This window comes from Mustelus asterias, chromosome 6, assembly GCF_964213995.1.
Source record: "Mustelus asterias chromosome 6, sMusAst1.hap1.1, whole genome shotgun sequence".
NCBI lineage: Eukaryota > Metazoa > Chordata > Chondrichthyes > Carcharhiniformes > Triakidae > Mustelus > Mustelus asterias.
In genome coordinates, this window is record NC_135806.1 from 113,296,459 (window position 1) to 113,313,828 (window position 17,370).

At 39.9% G+C, this 17,370-nt stretch overlaps 2 protein-coding genes across 3 annotated transcripts in view; one reads left to right on the top strand and one right to left on the bottom strand.

The window, feature by feature from the left end:
* Positions 1-3,750, top strand: part of pde8b (phosphodiesterase 8B) — a 316,839-nt gene extending 313,089 nt beyond the window's left edge. Inside the window, exons 20-22 of the mRNA XM_078215444.1 lie at positions 74-241; positions 1,381-1,510; positions 3,206-3,750. Of these exons, the coding sequence (XP_078071570.1) occupies positions 74-241; positions 1,381-1,510; positions 3,206-3,315 (408 nt within the window). The 3' untranslated portion in view covers positions 3,316-3,750. The remainder of the gene's footprint in view (positions 1-73; positions 242-1,380; positions 1,511-3,205) is intronic.
* A 9,720-nt stretch (positions 3,751-13,470) lies between these two features.
* Positions 13,471-17,370, bottom strand: part of wdr41 (WD repeat domain 41) — a 62,721-nt gene continuing 58,821 nt past the window's right edge. For both annotated transcript variants that reach the window (XM_078214957.1, XM_078214958.1), the window contains exons 13-14: positions 16,031-16,164; positions 13,471-14,329 (exon numbers count right to left, since the gene is read on the bottom strand). In XM_078214957.1, coding sequence (XP_078071083.1) covers positions 14,183-14,329; positions 16,031-16,164 — 281 coding nt within the window. In that variant the 3' untranslated portion in view covers positions 13,471-14,182. The remainder of the gene's footprint in view (positions 14,330-16,030; positions 16,165-17,370) is intronic.

The window sequence follows — 17,370 nt, forward strand, 5'->3', positions numbered from 1 at the left end:
TTGCAATCTAAATTGCTACGACAGATTTAAATTGTTGGTAATATATAAATGACTGATTTCTGTTGTGTTCCAGAGTGAATGCAGTGATGGTGAATGTCTGTCCAGTATAAAGAACTCAATTGAGGACAGACTGCTCATTAAACGTATGTTGATTAAATGTGCTGATGTCGCTAACCCTTGCCGCTCAGTGAAGTTATGTGTCGAATGGGCGGGAAGAATTTCAGAAGAATATTTTGCTCAGGTAACATTGTAATATTTCACCATTATTTAATGTTGAATGGGATCAACATGCTTTAACTGAACTCAGATGAGTTTAAACTGATAGAGAGGAATTGCTCTGCTATTTTCTTCTTCATATTATAATCTTTCCAGTTTACTACAAGCTTCTTAGCTTATCCTTCCTGGAAGTATGTTTTCACAGTTGAAATAATTCTAACTGTCTGATTGGTCAGAACTTTCCAGCCGTTCACGCTGGCGGGATCTTCCAGTCCCGCTGATGGTGCACCCCCACCACGGATTTCCTGACAGCGTGGGTGAATACAATGGAAAGTCCCACTGACAGTGGCAGAAACAGAAGATCCCACCTCCAATGAACAGCGCGCTGCCTCCCGTCACCAGAAACCTGTAGCCGGGAGGCCAGAAAATCTTACCCATTATTTTTTAATGTCTCCACATTCATGTGGTTGGGAATAAAACTCTCAAATTTATTCAAGTTTAGCCATAAGAAGAAAGCCCAGTCCATTTGTTCTGACATAGGCCAGGGAAGCTGTTGGAACATTGCAGTTGGCCACAGTGCCCCAGGGGATAGGAAATCAGTCAGGGTCCCCATTCCTGATTTTTATACGATGCCAACGTGTATGTTCAGAGGTCAGCTAACACTCACTGCAAAATGATTTGAATAATCACCACAAATATTAGGGCAAAGTACCAGAAAGCAACTGGAGCCCATAAAGCTATATTCGAACAAGGGAGACAAATTGGAGAGGGAGGGAGAAAGAGTTAATAGTCCAAACCAAGACATTTGATCTGTATTAAGTGGAACTATCTGTGTATCTGCTTTAATCAGAAAAAATCGCTAAGTGTAATTTTCTAATTTACACTCCGTGGGGAGTCTAGCGTACCCGGAGTGCATAACGGATATTTGCCATCCAATCTTCTCCTGTGCTCTCTAGATGAGTGGGGCTCTCTTCTTCTTATAGGCCAACAAAGTCAGAAAATTCCTCAGGTTGTTTAAGTCACCACGTTTGAACATTTGAACCTTCCTTTCATTGGTCGTCAGTCTGTAGTTTAGTTTTATGCACAAAACTAAACTACAAGCTTCATGCCTGATGACACCATTATCTGCCTTATTCATGTAACAATTATTATCTTTGTCAACAGACAGATGAGGAGAAACATCAAGGCCTACCAGTTGTGATGCCAGTCTTTGATCGGAATACCTGCAGTATTCCAAAATCTCAAATATCGTTTATCGATTATTTTATAACTGACATGTTTGATGCTTGGGATGGTAAGAAAGTCATTTTGATTTTTAAAAATAATTGATATGTGCACTTTTATGTTGTTTTTAATATGTCAATGACCTTCACACCACTCGGATTTGTGTACTTCTAAATTCTAACCTTGTTACACTTCTACCAAGGGGAGGTGATGGCTGTTGATCCGCCAGAAGGAACTCTTCAGTTGTAGGCAATAAAACAAAACAAGACTTACTCCAACTTGTAAATCAAAGAAAATCAAAGAAAATGATTTAATAAAGAAACATCATTACTTCGACACTTGAGGCCTCACCCAGGGCCATTCCAAACTCCCACAAACCGCAGCTGCTGCTTCTTTGTACAGAGTCAGCTGACCACCATATCATTTTGCCATTGGTTACATAGTTTACTGGGTCAGCTGACCCTTACAGCATGTTCCCATTAGTCACGCCGCAACAGATCCAATGGTATCATTGATTACGTTCTCACAGTGGTGCAGTGGTATTGTCACTGGAGCCATAATCCAGAGACACAGGATAATGCTCTGGGAACCCCAATTCGAATTCCATCATGGCAGATGGTGGGATTTGAATTAAATAAAAAGAAAAGAAATCTGATTATGAAACCACTGTTGTAAAAACCCATGATTCACTAATGTCCTTCAGAGAAGGAAATCTGTCAACCTTACTTGGTCTGCCCTCTGAAATGGCCTAGTAAGCCACTCAGTTCAAGGGTATTTAGGGATGGGCAACAATGTTCGCATCCAATAAATAAAAAAAACTGATGTATTCACTACAGCTCAGAGGGAGAATCTGAAATTCCCAGGAATTTCTTCGCTTTGGCTTGCTTATTAGTGGGCTGGAAACCCTGTTCACACTTTGTAAATGGGGGTTTTGCCCCACTTCCAATAAAGTTATATCAAAAGAAAATTCAGAACCAGTATTTACCTGAATGTCCACCTATTATGTACCTGGGAGCATTACTATTTACCGGAACAACGTTAAAATGTCTCTTCAGGAATGCCAAAGGGTAACATCAGAGTGATTGGTCATGGAGATTTTATCTACTTTTACCCATATTAAATGTTCAGTTACAAACCTGCAGGAAAGTGTGAAGCGCAAAATCACAGCCAGCCATGAGTTGTGAAGGAGGAAAAAATCAACACAATAAAATCTTGTACTTTCCTTCACAGCTAGTTTACTTCTTATTGGCGGATATTCGATTCCTGGCACATATGAATATAGTAGAACCTATACATAGATGTATAGATCCTTGATAAAAGACCGAATATCATAAGATAATGTAAATATCATACACATGCAATACCTCAGAGTAATACACCATTACTATGTTTATTTACTTCTCACAGAGGTTGGTGAATTTGTGGAACTTGCAGCCCCATAGAGCGGTGGAGTCTGAATTGTTGAATGGTTTCAAGTAGATAGATAATGTTTTTTAAAAGCGACACGGGGGACGGGTGGGGAGGTGGATTTGAGACCAGGGAGAGATCAGCCATGATTTGATTGAATGGTGGAGCAGGCTCGAAGGGCTGAATTTGCCTACTTCTGCTCCTAATTTATGTTCCTATTAAAAAGGCCAGATTGTCTTTGATTACTTTATTACATTTCTGTGTTTCATTTGAAGAGATGGTTTTGTGTGTGTTGAATTAAGTAATTTTCAATCATTTAATAATTATTTTCATGTCATTTCAACTGTCTCCTTTTCAGCATTTGCAAACCTCCCCAAATTAATACAGCACCTAGCTGAGAACTACAAGTACTGGAAAACCCTAGATGAATGCAAGTGCAAAGGTCTGCGACCTCCACCTGATCTTTAAAAGAAAAGGTGAAAGGACAACATATTGTGTTTGCCAACCTCACTTTAACTCATGACTCAAGCAAAGCCATTAAGAGATTCTATTTTAGTTCAAGTGATTGTAAATTTGTAATGTAATATAAATCTTCCACAATGCAGGAATACTTGATGTACAGTGTGCAGAAAATTATATTGAATTTTCATGGTGGTGTCCCAATTACAAACTGAATAGCACAGATCTCTTGAATTTCAACACTGACTTTGTCATGTTCAAGTAAATTTTAGTAACATTCCTGAGGAATATCACAGAGTAAGGAAAAGAAGTGGTACATCCTTGTTGAGAGAAGGCACAATGAAAGCACTGTTTTTGCAATTATCACCCTGAAACTATATATGTAAGTAAGCCTTTTGTTTCCTATAGAGCTCTTTTCTCAAAGTTTTAGGCATTCTGAAGGATTAGAGGCAATGTTCTAACTACATTCACCAATTTGCCATTGATTTTAATAAATTACAGTTGGGGCATTAAGACTTCTCTGGACAGTAGTAGGTTTACATATTCTATAAATACTTAACATGGAAATAAATCTTTTCTCCAAGTGAAATGAAACAAGAATCAGTTCAACAAATTGTTGTGAGAGAGTGATCCCTTAATTTAAGTCACACTGTTTATTCTGATTTGATATTTTAAATTCTACCTTTTCAGGGCCTTACTTAATCTGTGCCAAAAGCCTGAAGTCAATGCAGTTGAAATCAATTCATTTTCCAAAATATGATTGAATGTATCAAATAAGTTATTTCTGTATTCCATATTGATTTATGTGGAATATGCACTAAAGCTTGCAGGTTTCACCTACGTTAGTATTCAGTTCAATACATGCAACAACCCCTACGTAACTGTCCTGTATTTATTAAGTGTTCTGAATAAAGCCACTTGATTTTTAAAATGAGGAGCCATTTGTCTCATCTTAGCTCATTAATCAAGGTGTGTCCTAGTGTCCCTTGGCATGGTGGCACAGTGGTTGGTGCCAGGGACCTGGGTTCAATTCCAGCCTTGGGTCACTGTCTGTGTGTGGAGTTTGTACATTCTCTGCATGTCGGCATGGTTTTCCTCCCACGTGGTGCTCCAGTTTCCTCCCACAGTCCAAAGATGTGCGGGTTAGGTTAATTGGCCATGCTAAATTGCCCCTTAGTATCCCAAGATGTGTAGAATAGGGGGATTAGCCAGATAAATATGTGGGGTTGCGAGGATAGGGCCTGGATAAGATGCTCTGTTGGAGAGTCGGTGCAGGCATGATGGGCCTCCTTCTGCACTCTAGAGATTATGTGATTCTATTGCAGTAGCCATATCATTTCTTAAATGATTCCTGGGCTTTTGCCTCCACTATTAGAGGTGGAGATCTTGTGGTGTGGTGGGTAGCATCCCTGCCTCTTAACCAGATGCTCTGGGTTCAGGTACCACTCCGGGACTTGCTGGCCAGGAAGTTATGTTCATAATGTGGCCAAACAGGTTGAGTGTCACCCAATCTAGTTGTAATTCTTTCCAATACACCTATAGTAAGTGATAAGAACAGGAGAACTTCCTGTTCAGCCATACCAATGTGAGGTGGTGCTGCTCAAGCTATAGCTGCTAGTGACCTGTTTCAGGGGAAAGCAAACCATAGAAACAGACATAAGCATGTGCTTGGCTGCCTCATGTGTCACTAGACACGACAGAGCCTAAGTGTTCTGTAAAGGGGCATGTTCCATGTATTAATCATTATGTGTGACAAAGAACTGCCAGATATTAGTCCTAAATTTGTCTTTCACTAGTTTTAACTTGTGGCTCTTGTCACATTCATGCAATTTATTTGATAATAACTTCACAGATTTCAATTTTCCATATGATTAACTGTCTCAAGTACACTTAGATGCCTTCTGTCAAGGCTGAAAAACTCAAGTTTCTTGAAATCTTCTTCTTACTCCTGGCCTCAGTTTTTCTCACACAGTTCTTCTCCGCATTACCTCTAATATTTCCTTGTGTCTTGGTATCTTGAACTAGACACAGTACTCGAGATGCAGCCTGACCCAGAATGCCGTGCCGTTTGATCATGACGCCCTTTGATTTGTATTCTGCTGTTTTTGGTATGTGGTCCGGCATTGTATTGCTGTTGATTGCTCCTCTGCATTGTTTGCATGTTCAGAGCTGCATGTGCTCAAAATCTTCCTTCAACTTCATTCTGAGCTATTTCAATACTATTCACAAAGTATATCAGTCATTTTTTTCTTTCTTTCAAGTTGAAAATGGATGGAAATACAATGTGTGTATACAGAAGTAATCTTTCAGTTGTGACTGCTAAGAGTCAGTTGCATTCAGTGTGAATGTATTGGCAGGAACTATGGGATAAAGGAATACGTGAGAAAAATACCCAAATGGATTGGGAGCTGAACATTCTGACTCTGTTACAGTTAAACCTAATGGGGTGACCAGGCAGCATGCTGTAAAGTCACAACTGCAAACAAACTGAGACTGAATTAACAATGAGAAAAGTAAATACACAAAGGACCAAAAACAAAATTACAGGTAAAGCAAGTATCAACCTCTAATGTGAAGCATACATATACTTATGTGTATGTATATAGAAAAATTGTAACAAAATATACAATTGTTTATAGACAATGCTATAGTAATTCTGTTCACTACTGGGACAATATGTGCAACAATAAATATAAATAAATACAATGTTGTTTTATCAATGTATTTTGGTGTGCATTGTTACTTTTCTCCTTGCACAGCTTTGCATAGGACTGGTGCTGAGATTCGGGTGGCCCCATCATTTGAATTATTCTCCACGGGGTGGTACTCTAGCTTAGCAGCCATTATTGTTGCAAAGTCTTCAGAGCACTTGAGAGAGCTCTGTGTGGCTATATCCTGGAGTAGCATGAGCAAAGTTGCCGACTTCCCCTCAATGTGGTTGAACTGATTCATTCAAGTCAACCTGTTCTTCCAACTGTCAGCGGTCTAATTGCCTAACATAATGCAAAGTAACATAGCAGCTGCCCTGTTTTCAGATTGCAGATCTAGGTGGTATTTTTAATGGCAATTTCTAATCAATGAGGTGAATATTCTTCCTACAAAACCTTAGGTTGGCAGTGGGGGACCTCATGTAGCTGACATACATGCTACTTAGGCCAATGAAAAATCAAATGGTTAATTGTTTCCATCTTGTTTTAGAGCTGAGCTCCCTGATCTTCGGTTATTAATCTACTGTAGCAGTCATTTTGGAGCTTATTAACATTTCATATATGAATTGAGGGCCCTGATACTTCAATACACAAGATGAAGTATGATGAGGATGTTTCCTCTTGTGAGTGAGTCCAGAACGAGGGGGCACTGTTTTAAAATTAGGGATTACTCTTATAGGACAGCAAAGAGAATTATTTTCTCTTAGAGGGTTGGTGCAACTTTGGAATTCTCCGTCCAAAAGCGGTAGAAGCGGGATCACTGAATATTTTTAAGACAGATAGATTCTTGTTAGGCAAAGGAATCAAAGATTATCAGGGGTAGATGGGAATGTGGAATTTGAAAAACAAACAGATCAGCCATGATCTTATTGGATGGCTCAAGGGGCCGAATGACTTACTTACGCTCCTATTTCATATGTTCACAACTGGATGATAGAATTGAGCATCACCATCATAGAGTCTGTATGCCAAGAAAGCATTTTTCTCACTTTGCTTGTGGAAATGAGGCATTAACATGAATGGATGCAGCACTTTTGCAGTTGGTAGGCCAATCCCAATTACAGGATCTTTTCAATGATACATATAAAACCCTCAAGGAACCTACAAATAACCCATGGCATATATATCCCATGGCTTTGATTCCATGAGTGTACAAGTAATGTCAGACCACAGGAATAGAATCGCATGGGTGGCAGCAGTCATGATGGCTTTATTTTACACCAGACAACTGTCCCAGCATTATTTCAAGAATCAGGCTCTTAGAGGATGGGACAGCATTCAAGACCCCTGGCCAGAAACTAAAAGTAAATTCACTAAGGCTTATGCCTCCCCAGACTCTTGCAGAAACATTGCAGGTCAATATTCCACTGCCTGGACAGAACAATCCTGCATTGCAATTCTGAGAAGAGGTTCAAAATGCATTTGTGCCATTTTGAGTTTTGTAATTTAGAGATGGGAAATAGACAAATAGGAAAGTCAGCCTACAGGCTCTACAGGAGAGGACAATAGAGTGTCAGGAAAATAAAGGTAGTTTTAAGGAATATGTGTTTGTATTAGTAAATATTAGAAATATAGTTTTAGTGAGTTTAATATTTCTTTGTAAGCAAGAGTAAATCTATAGTTAACTTCCTGCCAGACAAAGGTGTTTGTATGTGTGGAGATTTTGGTCTCAAATGAAACTGCTTCTAATGTCCTTGGAGAAGTTACGAAGTGACGAATAACTAGAAGTTTAGAGAAGGAGAAGTTGTTGCTTAGCAATTGAAGGCCTTTTGAAGGTGGAAAGGCTTTTGTTCATAGTTAAACTGAAAACAAGAAGACAATAGAAGCAGGATAGGTCATCAGGCCCTTCAAGCCTGCCCTGCCATTCAGTACGATCATGATCTATGCCATCCTCAGCTCCTTTTCTGGCCATTTCCCCATAGCCCTCTATTCCTCAATCTATCACATATGTATCCAGCTTCACTTTAAATACTTCTAATGACCCAACTTCCACTACCCTTTGGGACAGAGAATTCCAGAGATTCACCATCATCTGTGAGGAAAAAATTCTACGCACCTCAGTTTTAAATGACTGGCCCCTTATCTTGTAGTTATGTTCCCTTGTTTGAGATTCTCCCACTTACAGCCAGGACAGTTAAAGATAGGATGCAGGGGAATGAACATCTCTCAGCTCATCCAGAAGAAAAACTGGACAGGACAAGATTTCCTAAAGAACCAGATAAGGTTCATACAACCAGGGAATTGGGACAGAAAGAAAGAATTTCTTACAAAGACTTAAGTTAAGCAAGATGAGACCAAGAAGCTGAACAAGTGACTGGTCATGAGAATTCAAGGGAAAAGTAGATAAAGTGTTCTGGGTTAAAGAGGCAGTTGCAGTAACGAGATTTAAAGTGGGAAAGCAGACTGCAGAGGCTTGTTGCTATTTTAATAGAGGCTGGGAAACAATAGTTTAAGCAATTGTTAAGAGTTTATGCAACAGTCAAGACAAGGAAATCTTGAAGGGGGATATGTAAAATCTGGATACTGGATTCCTTGCTAAAAGTAGAGCGGAAGTCTTGCTTAATAGTATAGTTGGATTTTCATGGTTATACTTGGTAAAGTCATGCAGTGCTTTGCCATTGCTTTCTGGATGTTCTGACAATTCCAGAGACTCTTTTGCTCTTACAACCTGCCTCAGGCACATAGGTTGATTAGTCCTGTAAATCCATCCAATCTGGCCATGTTATGAATGCACCTTCCATGGCCATCAAGTCCAGAATGGGATTCAAATCCAGAGTTTCTGGCTCAGAAGTAGGAATGCCACCACTGCACCACAGGACCCCTTCAGACTATTGTATTGCATTATAATCAAACTTTTCATATTTAATTTTTTTCCAATTGCTATAAACTAATTAGCAGTCCTAGGACACTGTTCCTCCAGGTTTCCTATATAAAAATTAAAAGTTAGTCTTTTGAACCAGGATTCTATTCTTGGATCTTTCCATTCTGTTTATAACATTAACTGGGATCATAATATTAACAGTTTTGAGCCTCTTTCACAACTGCCAGCACCTCTTTTTTCTACTAATAACGGATATGTATATAGCATCTATAATGTAATGAAACAAACAAGTTTGGCGTCACAGGAATATTATAAAACAGAATATGGGCACCAAGCCATATTAGGAGATATTAGGTCAGATGACCAAAAACTTGGTCAAAGAGGCATATTTTAAGCGTGTTTTCAAAAAGTGAGTTGGAGACACAGCTATAGGGAGAGAATTCCTGAGCTTGGGGCCCAAGGCAACAATTATGAGTTGGAATGTGCCAGAATGAGTGCAGACACCTCGAGGATTGAGAGGTTGGGAAAAATTATGCTGAGGACTTTGAAAAAAAGGAGAGAATTTTAAAATCAAAACTTTGCCCGAACACGAGCCAATGTAGGCCAGCAATGCACAAGGGGAATCAGGCTTGCTGTGAATTAAGACATGAGCAAGTCTATAAATGTTGGTTCTATTCTTTCTCCACAAATGCTGTCAGACCTACCGAGATTTACCAGCATTTTATGTTATTGTTTCAGATTCTAGCATCTGCAGTTTTGGTCTTCTTAGAGTTGTGTGTGACGTCAAGTTTACAGGGTCAGAGGGATGGTGATGGTATAATGTGGAAAGATAGCCAGGAGTACATTGGAATAGTCAAAGAACAAAGGAAATTACAGCACAGGAACAGGCCCTTCGGCCCTCCAAGCCTGCACCGACCATGCTACCTGGCTGAACTAAAACCCCCTACCCTTCCGGGGACCATATCCCTCTATTCCCATCCTTTTCATGTATTTATCAGGACGCCCCTTAAAAGCCACTATCGTATCTGCTTCCGCTACCTCCCTCGGCAATGAGTTCCAGGCGCCCACCACCCTCTGTGTAAAAAGCTTGCCTCATACATCTCCTTTAAACCTTCCCCTTCACACCTTAAACCTATGCACCCTAGCAATTGACTCTTCCACCTTGGGAAAAAGCTTCTATCCACTCTGTCCAGGCCCCTCATCATCTTGTAGACTTCTATCAGGTCACCCCCTCGACCTCCGTCATTCCAGTGAGAACAAACCAAGTTTCTCCAACCTCTCCTTACAGCTAATGCCCTCCATACCAGGCAACATCCTGGTAAATCTTTTCTGTACCCTCTCCAAAGCCTCCACATCCTTCTGGTAGTGTGGCGACCAGAATTGATTATATTCCAAGTGCGGCTTAACTAAGGTTCTATAAAGCTGCCACATGACTTGCCAATTTTTAAACTCAATGCCTTGGCCAATGAAGGCAAGCATTCCATATGCCTTCTTGACGACTTTCTCCCCCTGCGTGGCCACTTTCAGTGACTTGTGTACCTGTACACCCAGATCCCTCTGCCTATCAATACTCTTAAGGGTTCTGCCATTTGTTGTATATTTCCTATCTGTATTAGACCTTCCAAAATGCATTACCTCACATTTGTCCGGATTAAACTCTATCTGCCATCTCTCCGCCCAAGTCTCCAACCGACCTATATCCATCCTGCTGTATCCTCTGATGATCCTCATTGCTATCCGCAATTCCACCAACCGTTGTGTCATCCGCAAACTTACTAGTCAAATCAGTTACATTTTCCTCCAAATCATTTATATATATATTACAAACAGCAAAGGTCCCTGCACTGATCCCTGAGGAACGCCACTTGTCACAGCCCTCCATTCAAAAATGCACCCTTCCACTGCTACCCTCTATCTTCTATGACCATGCCAGTTCTGTATCCACCTTGCCAGCTCACCTCTGATCCCGTGTGACTTCACCTTGTGCACCAGTCTGCCATGAGGGACCTTGTCAAAGGCCTTACTGAAGTCCATGTAGACAGCATCCACTGCCTTACCCTCTTCAATCATCTTCATCACTTCCTCGAAAAACTCAATCAAGTTCGTGAGAAACGACCTCCCCTTCACAAAACCCATGTTGCCTCTCACTAATACGTCCACTTATTTCCAAGTGGGAGTAAATTCTGTCTCAAACAATCCTCTCCAATAATTTCCCTACCACTGACGTAAGGCTCACCAGCCTGTAATTACCTGGATTATCCTTGCTACCCTTCTTAAACAAAGGAACGTCATTGGCTATTCTCCAATTCTCTGGGACCTCCCCTGTAGCCAGTGAGGATACAATGACTTCTCTCAAGGCCCCAGCAACTTCCTCCCTTGCCTCTCTCACTATTCTGAGGTATATCCCATCAGGCCCTGTGGACTTGTCTACCTTAATGTTTCTCAAGAACCCCAATACCTCCTCCTTTTTGATCTCAACATGATTCAAACTATCTACATAACCTTCCCCAGATCATCATGCACCAAGTCCTTCTCTTTGGTGAATACTGACGCAAAGTATTCAATTAATATCTCACCCATTTCCTCTGGCGCTATGCATAGATTCCCCCTCTTGTCCTTGAGTGGGCTACCCTCTTGCTCTTTACATATGTATAAAAAGCCTTCGGATTTTCCTTAATCCTGCTGGCCAATGACTTTTCGTGACCCCTTTTAACCCTCCTTTCTCCTTAAGTTTCTTTCTACTTTCCTGGTATTCCACACTTGTTTCAAGTGTTCTCAGCCTCCTATGCTTAACAAATGCTTCCTTTTTCTCTTTGACTATCAAGTCTCCAGGAAACAAAGCAGTTGAAACAAAGCAATGTTATAGAGGCGGGTATAGATAGTCTTCGTGATGGTGCGAATGAGGTTGGAAGCTCACCATGGGATTAAAAGTGACACCAAGGTTGCAAACAGATTGGCTTAATTCATATTGTTGCTGGGAAAATTAATGGAGCTGGTAACTAGAATTTGGAGCAGGGACAGAAAGTAACATCTTCACTCTTTCCATCATTTAACTGGAGAAAACCTCTGCTCATCCAACACCGGATGATGCAAAAACATTCTGATAATTTCCAACAGTGGTGGAGGCGAGAGGTGGTAGTGAGCTAGAGCTGAGTGTCATCAGCATATATGTGGAAACTAACGCTGTGCCTGATAATGTCACTGAGAAGCAGATGAGTAATAGGAAGAGGGCCAAGGACAGATCCTTGGGGGACAGAGGTAACAGCATTGAAACAGGAAAAGAAGCCATGCAAATGATGCGGTGGCTATGATTCACTAAAAAAAAACCATATGACAGAAGTCCCATTTAGCTGGAAACAATGGAGAAGCATTGAAGGAGCATTTCAAAGGTTGCAGATGGTTCAAGAGGGATGTGGAACAAAGTTTACATCTTCATTACAGTGACATAGGATGCCATTTGTGACTTCGATAAAAGCTGTTTTGGTGCTAAGGCAGGGAAGAAACCTGATTGGAAGGATTCAAACATGGAATTCCAGGAAAGATGGGAACAGATTTGGGAGGTGACAGCTGGTCCCAAGGAAGAAAGAGAGGTTAATGATGAAATAATAGTTTACAAGGACAGAGAAGTCAAGTACTTGTTTTATGGAGAGGAGTGATGATTGCAGATTTAAAGTAGAAAGGGTCAAAACCAAAGAGAACCATTTGCAATTTCAACTAAGCCAGGAAGAGATGTTAGCTGATCAACAGTTCAGTGGGAATAGGTTCCGGGGAACAGGAGGTGGGTCTCATGGACAAAATAAGATCAGCGAGGACATGAAGGGAGGAAATGAGGGAAAGATGAAAGTTCAGGGCTGAAGGTGGTGTGCCAATACTGCAGCATGTGGGAACTCCTGCAGAACACTGATCCAGGCAAACACATCTGCCATTGAGGGAATAATGTTCCCGCTTGTGGAGAGAACTAGGGGCACTATTTTAAAATTATGCGTCACCCTTCAAGGTCAGAGGTGAGGAGAAACCTTTTCTCTGCCTCAGGTGGTGGAAGTGGGGTCCCTGAATATTTCTAAGGCAGAGGTAGATTGATTCCCTTGCCCAACAAAAATCAAAGATTATCAGGGGGGAGATGGGAATGGGAATGTGAAACTCAACACAAATCGATCAGCCATCATCTTATTGAATGGTAGAGCAGGCTCATCAGGTCATAGGCCCACATCTACAAGTCTGTTGTCTATTTTGCTGTTAATCTCACCATTATTTTGACAATTTTTATACCAAAATGTTATTGCTCAAATTCAAACCGCACCAAAAAGGTCACAACACCAAAATAATTTGTAAATTATTTGAAATCCTCCATCTAGGCCACTGCCTGGATAATCGATTACATAATTATTTGTTAAGACAACTTAAACAGAATTTTATCAGTTTTTGGTTCAGTACCTTACACAGCAACTTTAGCATCAGCTTCATTCAGATGATTGCACTCTTGCCTTTTAGTGAGAACGTTGCTTTCAAGCTATCCTTTAACTTTATCACTCAGGTACAACATTAAATGGGAGGCTTGGTCTTTTAGAAGTGTAGAACCAAATATGCAAGTCCTTCTTCATCCAAACACATTTGATTTGATACAAAATGTTTCTTCTGAACTTATTTAATATAGGTATAGCTGATCGGTCAACGCAGCAGGTGCCAAATGGCGCCAACAAAGCACAATGATCCAGGTAAACATGCCATTTTAATTTCAGGTACAAGCAACATTTCACAGCAAATCTTCCAAGTATTCTGCCACCAAAGGCAATGCACTCTTAAATTTCAGCACACACTAGCAGCAGGCAAAACCTTTGGAAATTTACTATGTTTGTAAATGTTTTGTATTTTAGTAACGTAGAAATTTTCGAAACACGGAAAATTTAACATTCAGAAAACAATTTCAATGATGATACAGATGGCCACAGTAAAATACATAAGCCAAATGCTTTAAAATATACCAAACATTTTTTAATGACAGAACATTATTTTCACACAGTACAAAGTTTCTATTATATACAGTTAGATTTATACATCTTCAGAAATCAGAAACAAAATTAATTACTCATTAATTACTCTATGGTTCTAAGACTTTTTGCAACATTAAGATTAGGTGAACCCAGAACTAGTAACAGAGGTAATAGTCAGTGCTTAGCAGAAAATTTTAGTTCTACGTAACCATGCCAAAGAACTGCAATAACATCTCAGCAATTCTTTGAAACCATAATATCATGAAGATATAGAAATACACTTGCTGCAGATCACTTGGAGACATTTAGTGCAGTTATGTAACATTTATGTTATATGTTTCGCAATTATCCCAACATTAAGCAGCATACTGCTCTTCCTGTTCTAATTTTTGGAATAATTTCTTACTCCAAAACTGAGACTCCACCTCTCCATCTTTCCACAAAATTATGAGGTGATCTGTAGAACAGGTTACCATTCCATGGTCTTTAAAATATAGGAACATCTGAGAATTGACAAAAAGAAAAACATAATTTAAGAAGCATTCAATCAACTTGCTTACAGATGGTTAAAGGGAAATCAGCCAAAGCATTAGAATTGATTTTGAAGGTTTTTTTCAATGAAAGAAAACAGTGTGACAATACTGTGAGGTATTTACTTTCACTTTAGAACAAACACTTCACATTTTACCAAATACACTTTCAGAATCATTCCAAGTGTAATGGAAAACAGGTTTAAGTAAATGGTAGAAAAGATGGAATGAGTGCAATTGGCTACCTGGCTGTACTGGAATGCATATGGTCTTTGCATGAGTTTAAACAAAGCTTTTGTTCTGAATGCTTATTACTTATGGATATGAAGGAAACAATAGTGGAACTTGTGATAAGGACCAACTGTTTATGGATATGAATTGGTGAATTTACAGACTCAGTTGATAAGTTCATAAGACAACAACGAACAGATTTTAGGCACAGCAGAAAAAATATGAGGATTGGTTCAAAACGTTAGGGAGATAGGGCAAAAAGGCTTCACTGCAAATAATGCAATGGACTTTCAGATCTGGCTAACAGTGGAGGATATGTGTAGGAAGAGAAAACAAGCAATCTAAGCAGCATTGCGGAATGAGGGTAACATGGGAGAGAAAAGAAAACAAGTACTTGGAGATTCAGCGGAGGTAATTTTAAATAATTTTATCTCCTGACCATCAACCAAGCAAGGCAGTAGCTAGCTTTCCATGTCCCAACATTATGCTAGAGGTAGATGTTGGCTAGATGGTGAATAGGGCTGGTGGCAAGCAGAAAGTGCAGGAAGCTGTGACTTACCAATTTCATGGAAAAAGTGCAAATTCCAGATTGTTTTACAATTTAAGGTGTATGCCCATTCCTTGCTGCAATGCTGCACTTGACCTCCAGCAAATTACCCACAGACATGGAGATAATTTGTAGAACAGACAAGAAATTACTCAAGCTATGCTGCCTTCAATACAAAACTACTCCAACCTCAGTCATTGAGCTTCAGCATGCAGAGGACACCTGTTGTGCATGGTCACTCTGAAACTGAGCTCCAGGTCATTATACACACCTCCCAGGTCCAGCAAACTAAGATCAGCATTACCAGCCTTCTCAGGTGGGTGCCAACACATGTGCCCTCAAACAAAGCCCAGCTCATTTTGCCCCTACAATCTATCCTACGAACTTCATTATGTTGTCATCTCAAAAATCATTCAGAACTTTCCTATGTGTTGAACTGCAAGTACATCATTACTGGAGCCTAAGTCTAAATGCCCAATTTCATACCGCGTACATACTCCCTGCAATGCGTATTCCCAAGATCAGAGAATTAGCCTTTATGTTTCATTTCTGGAATAAAAATGAAACTAACAATCAGGCATAAGCAAAATGCTGGAAACCAAATAAAAACAGGAAAAGCTGGAAAATCTCAGCAGGTCTGGCAGCATCTGTGGAGAGAGAAACAGAGTTAACGTTTTGAGTCTATGCAAGTCATAAGACTCAAAACATAGATGCTGTCAGAGCTGCTGAGTTTTTCCAGTATTTTCAGTTCTCACACTCTATAAGGTAGCTTTGTAGATCACTACATCCTTTTCCACCCATCCTCGTCCCAATGGGAAACACTGAAAAATTCCTTTGCAAAGTATCACGGGCAATAATTCAGACTGAAGAAAAGCACACACTGCATGCTTACTTACCCGCACTGCTCCCGAATGGCCAATCAAATCACCAGTTAACTCCAGAGTCTTTAACACAGAACATTCCAGCTTGCGTTTTGCCATTTGGCTTTGCTGTTTGTTTGGCCTGCCAATTCCCCACATATTAAAAAGCCCTAAACAAATACAATATAAAATCAGAACATCGCACTTTACAACTAGTCAATAAATGCATACAAGTGATGACTATCCATGCAAACAAAGGCAGATGACCAAGTACAGTGCAATGTTAGTGCAGAGCCTTAATTGTCACTTAACAGTTGGCAGGAAGGCAGCTTCACCTCTTGGGGATTGAAAAAGAAAATGCCAGTGTAACTTTGGCTTATTTGATACAACTTGGAGCCCATCAGTCTACATCTATATAACCCAACAACTTGCTTTACCAGGGTGCAAGTCTGGTGTTAAAGTTGAACTTTCATGGCTATTTCTGGTTGAATAAAACTACTTGAAGAGAAGATTCTAGCACACCTCGAATAGCTCAAAAGCAAAACATACCACCCAATCTGCTTTGTTACTTTACATTGCAGCTTAAACCAAGCCTTAAGTTTGATATTAAAAAAAGTACTCTCATCCACCCAATTCTACTGTTTCTTTCAGCTATAATTTGGCCTAGATCAACATAAAAGATCTCAGAATCTCAAGTGTAATTTGCATTTCAATGGAAGGAGGCCTTTAGTATTAAATTGGCCTCAATCGAGGTAAATTAATTGCCATTGGGAATTTCTGCTAGCTGCACTGTGCTTGTGGACAGACCTTCTGGGAGGGTTTAAAAATTAAACTGGTTCTTCTGGGTGTAGAGAAATAAAAAGTACATTTTAAAAGCTTTGAAATATGATGTTTAAAGCACTGCCCAGCTGGGCTAGTTTATGGTAGATTTTGCATTTGCTGACGCACAACTGAGGTTTAACAAAGACTGGGGAAAGGTTTTGAACATATTCTTTGTTGTATATATTCAAAAACATTTACTAAGAGCATGAAATCGACATGATTACTCATTTCTGTGGCCCAAAACTTCCTAGAAATGTGTACCTTGGGAATAGCACTGGGAAATTTTACACTGTAAAAATCCGCATTTATATTGTGCCATGGAATGGCGCTACTCCTCAAAGCACCCTCAACAAAACCATGTAAAATTGATCAGAGCTCTGACTCCCTCCACCCAGTCAAATTAACAGCAATTGAAAATTATTAGTATTTGTACCAGTTCCCTTCTCAGCTCTTTAAATGCTTAACATTAAATAGTTTCAATTTTTGAACAAAATTTATCAAAATATTTAACTTCCTTTGTTGGGTTGAGTGTATATTCTGTGTATGATATGCCT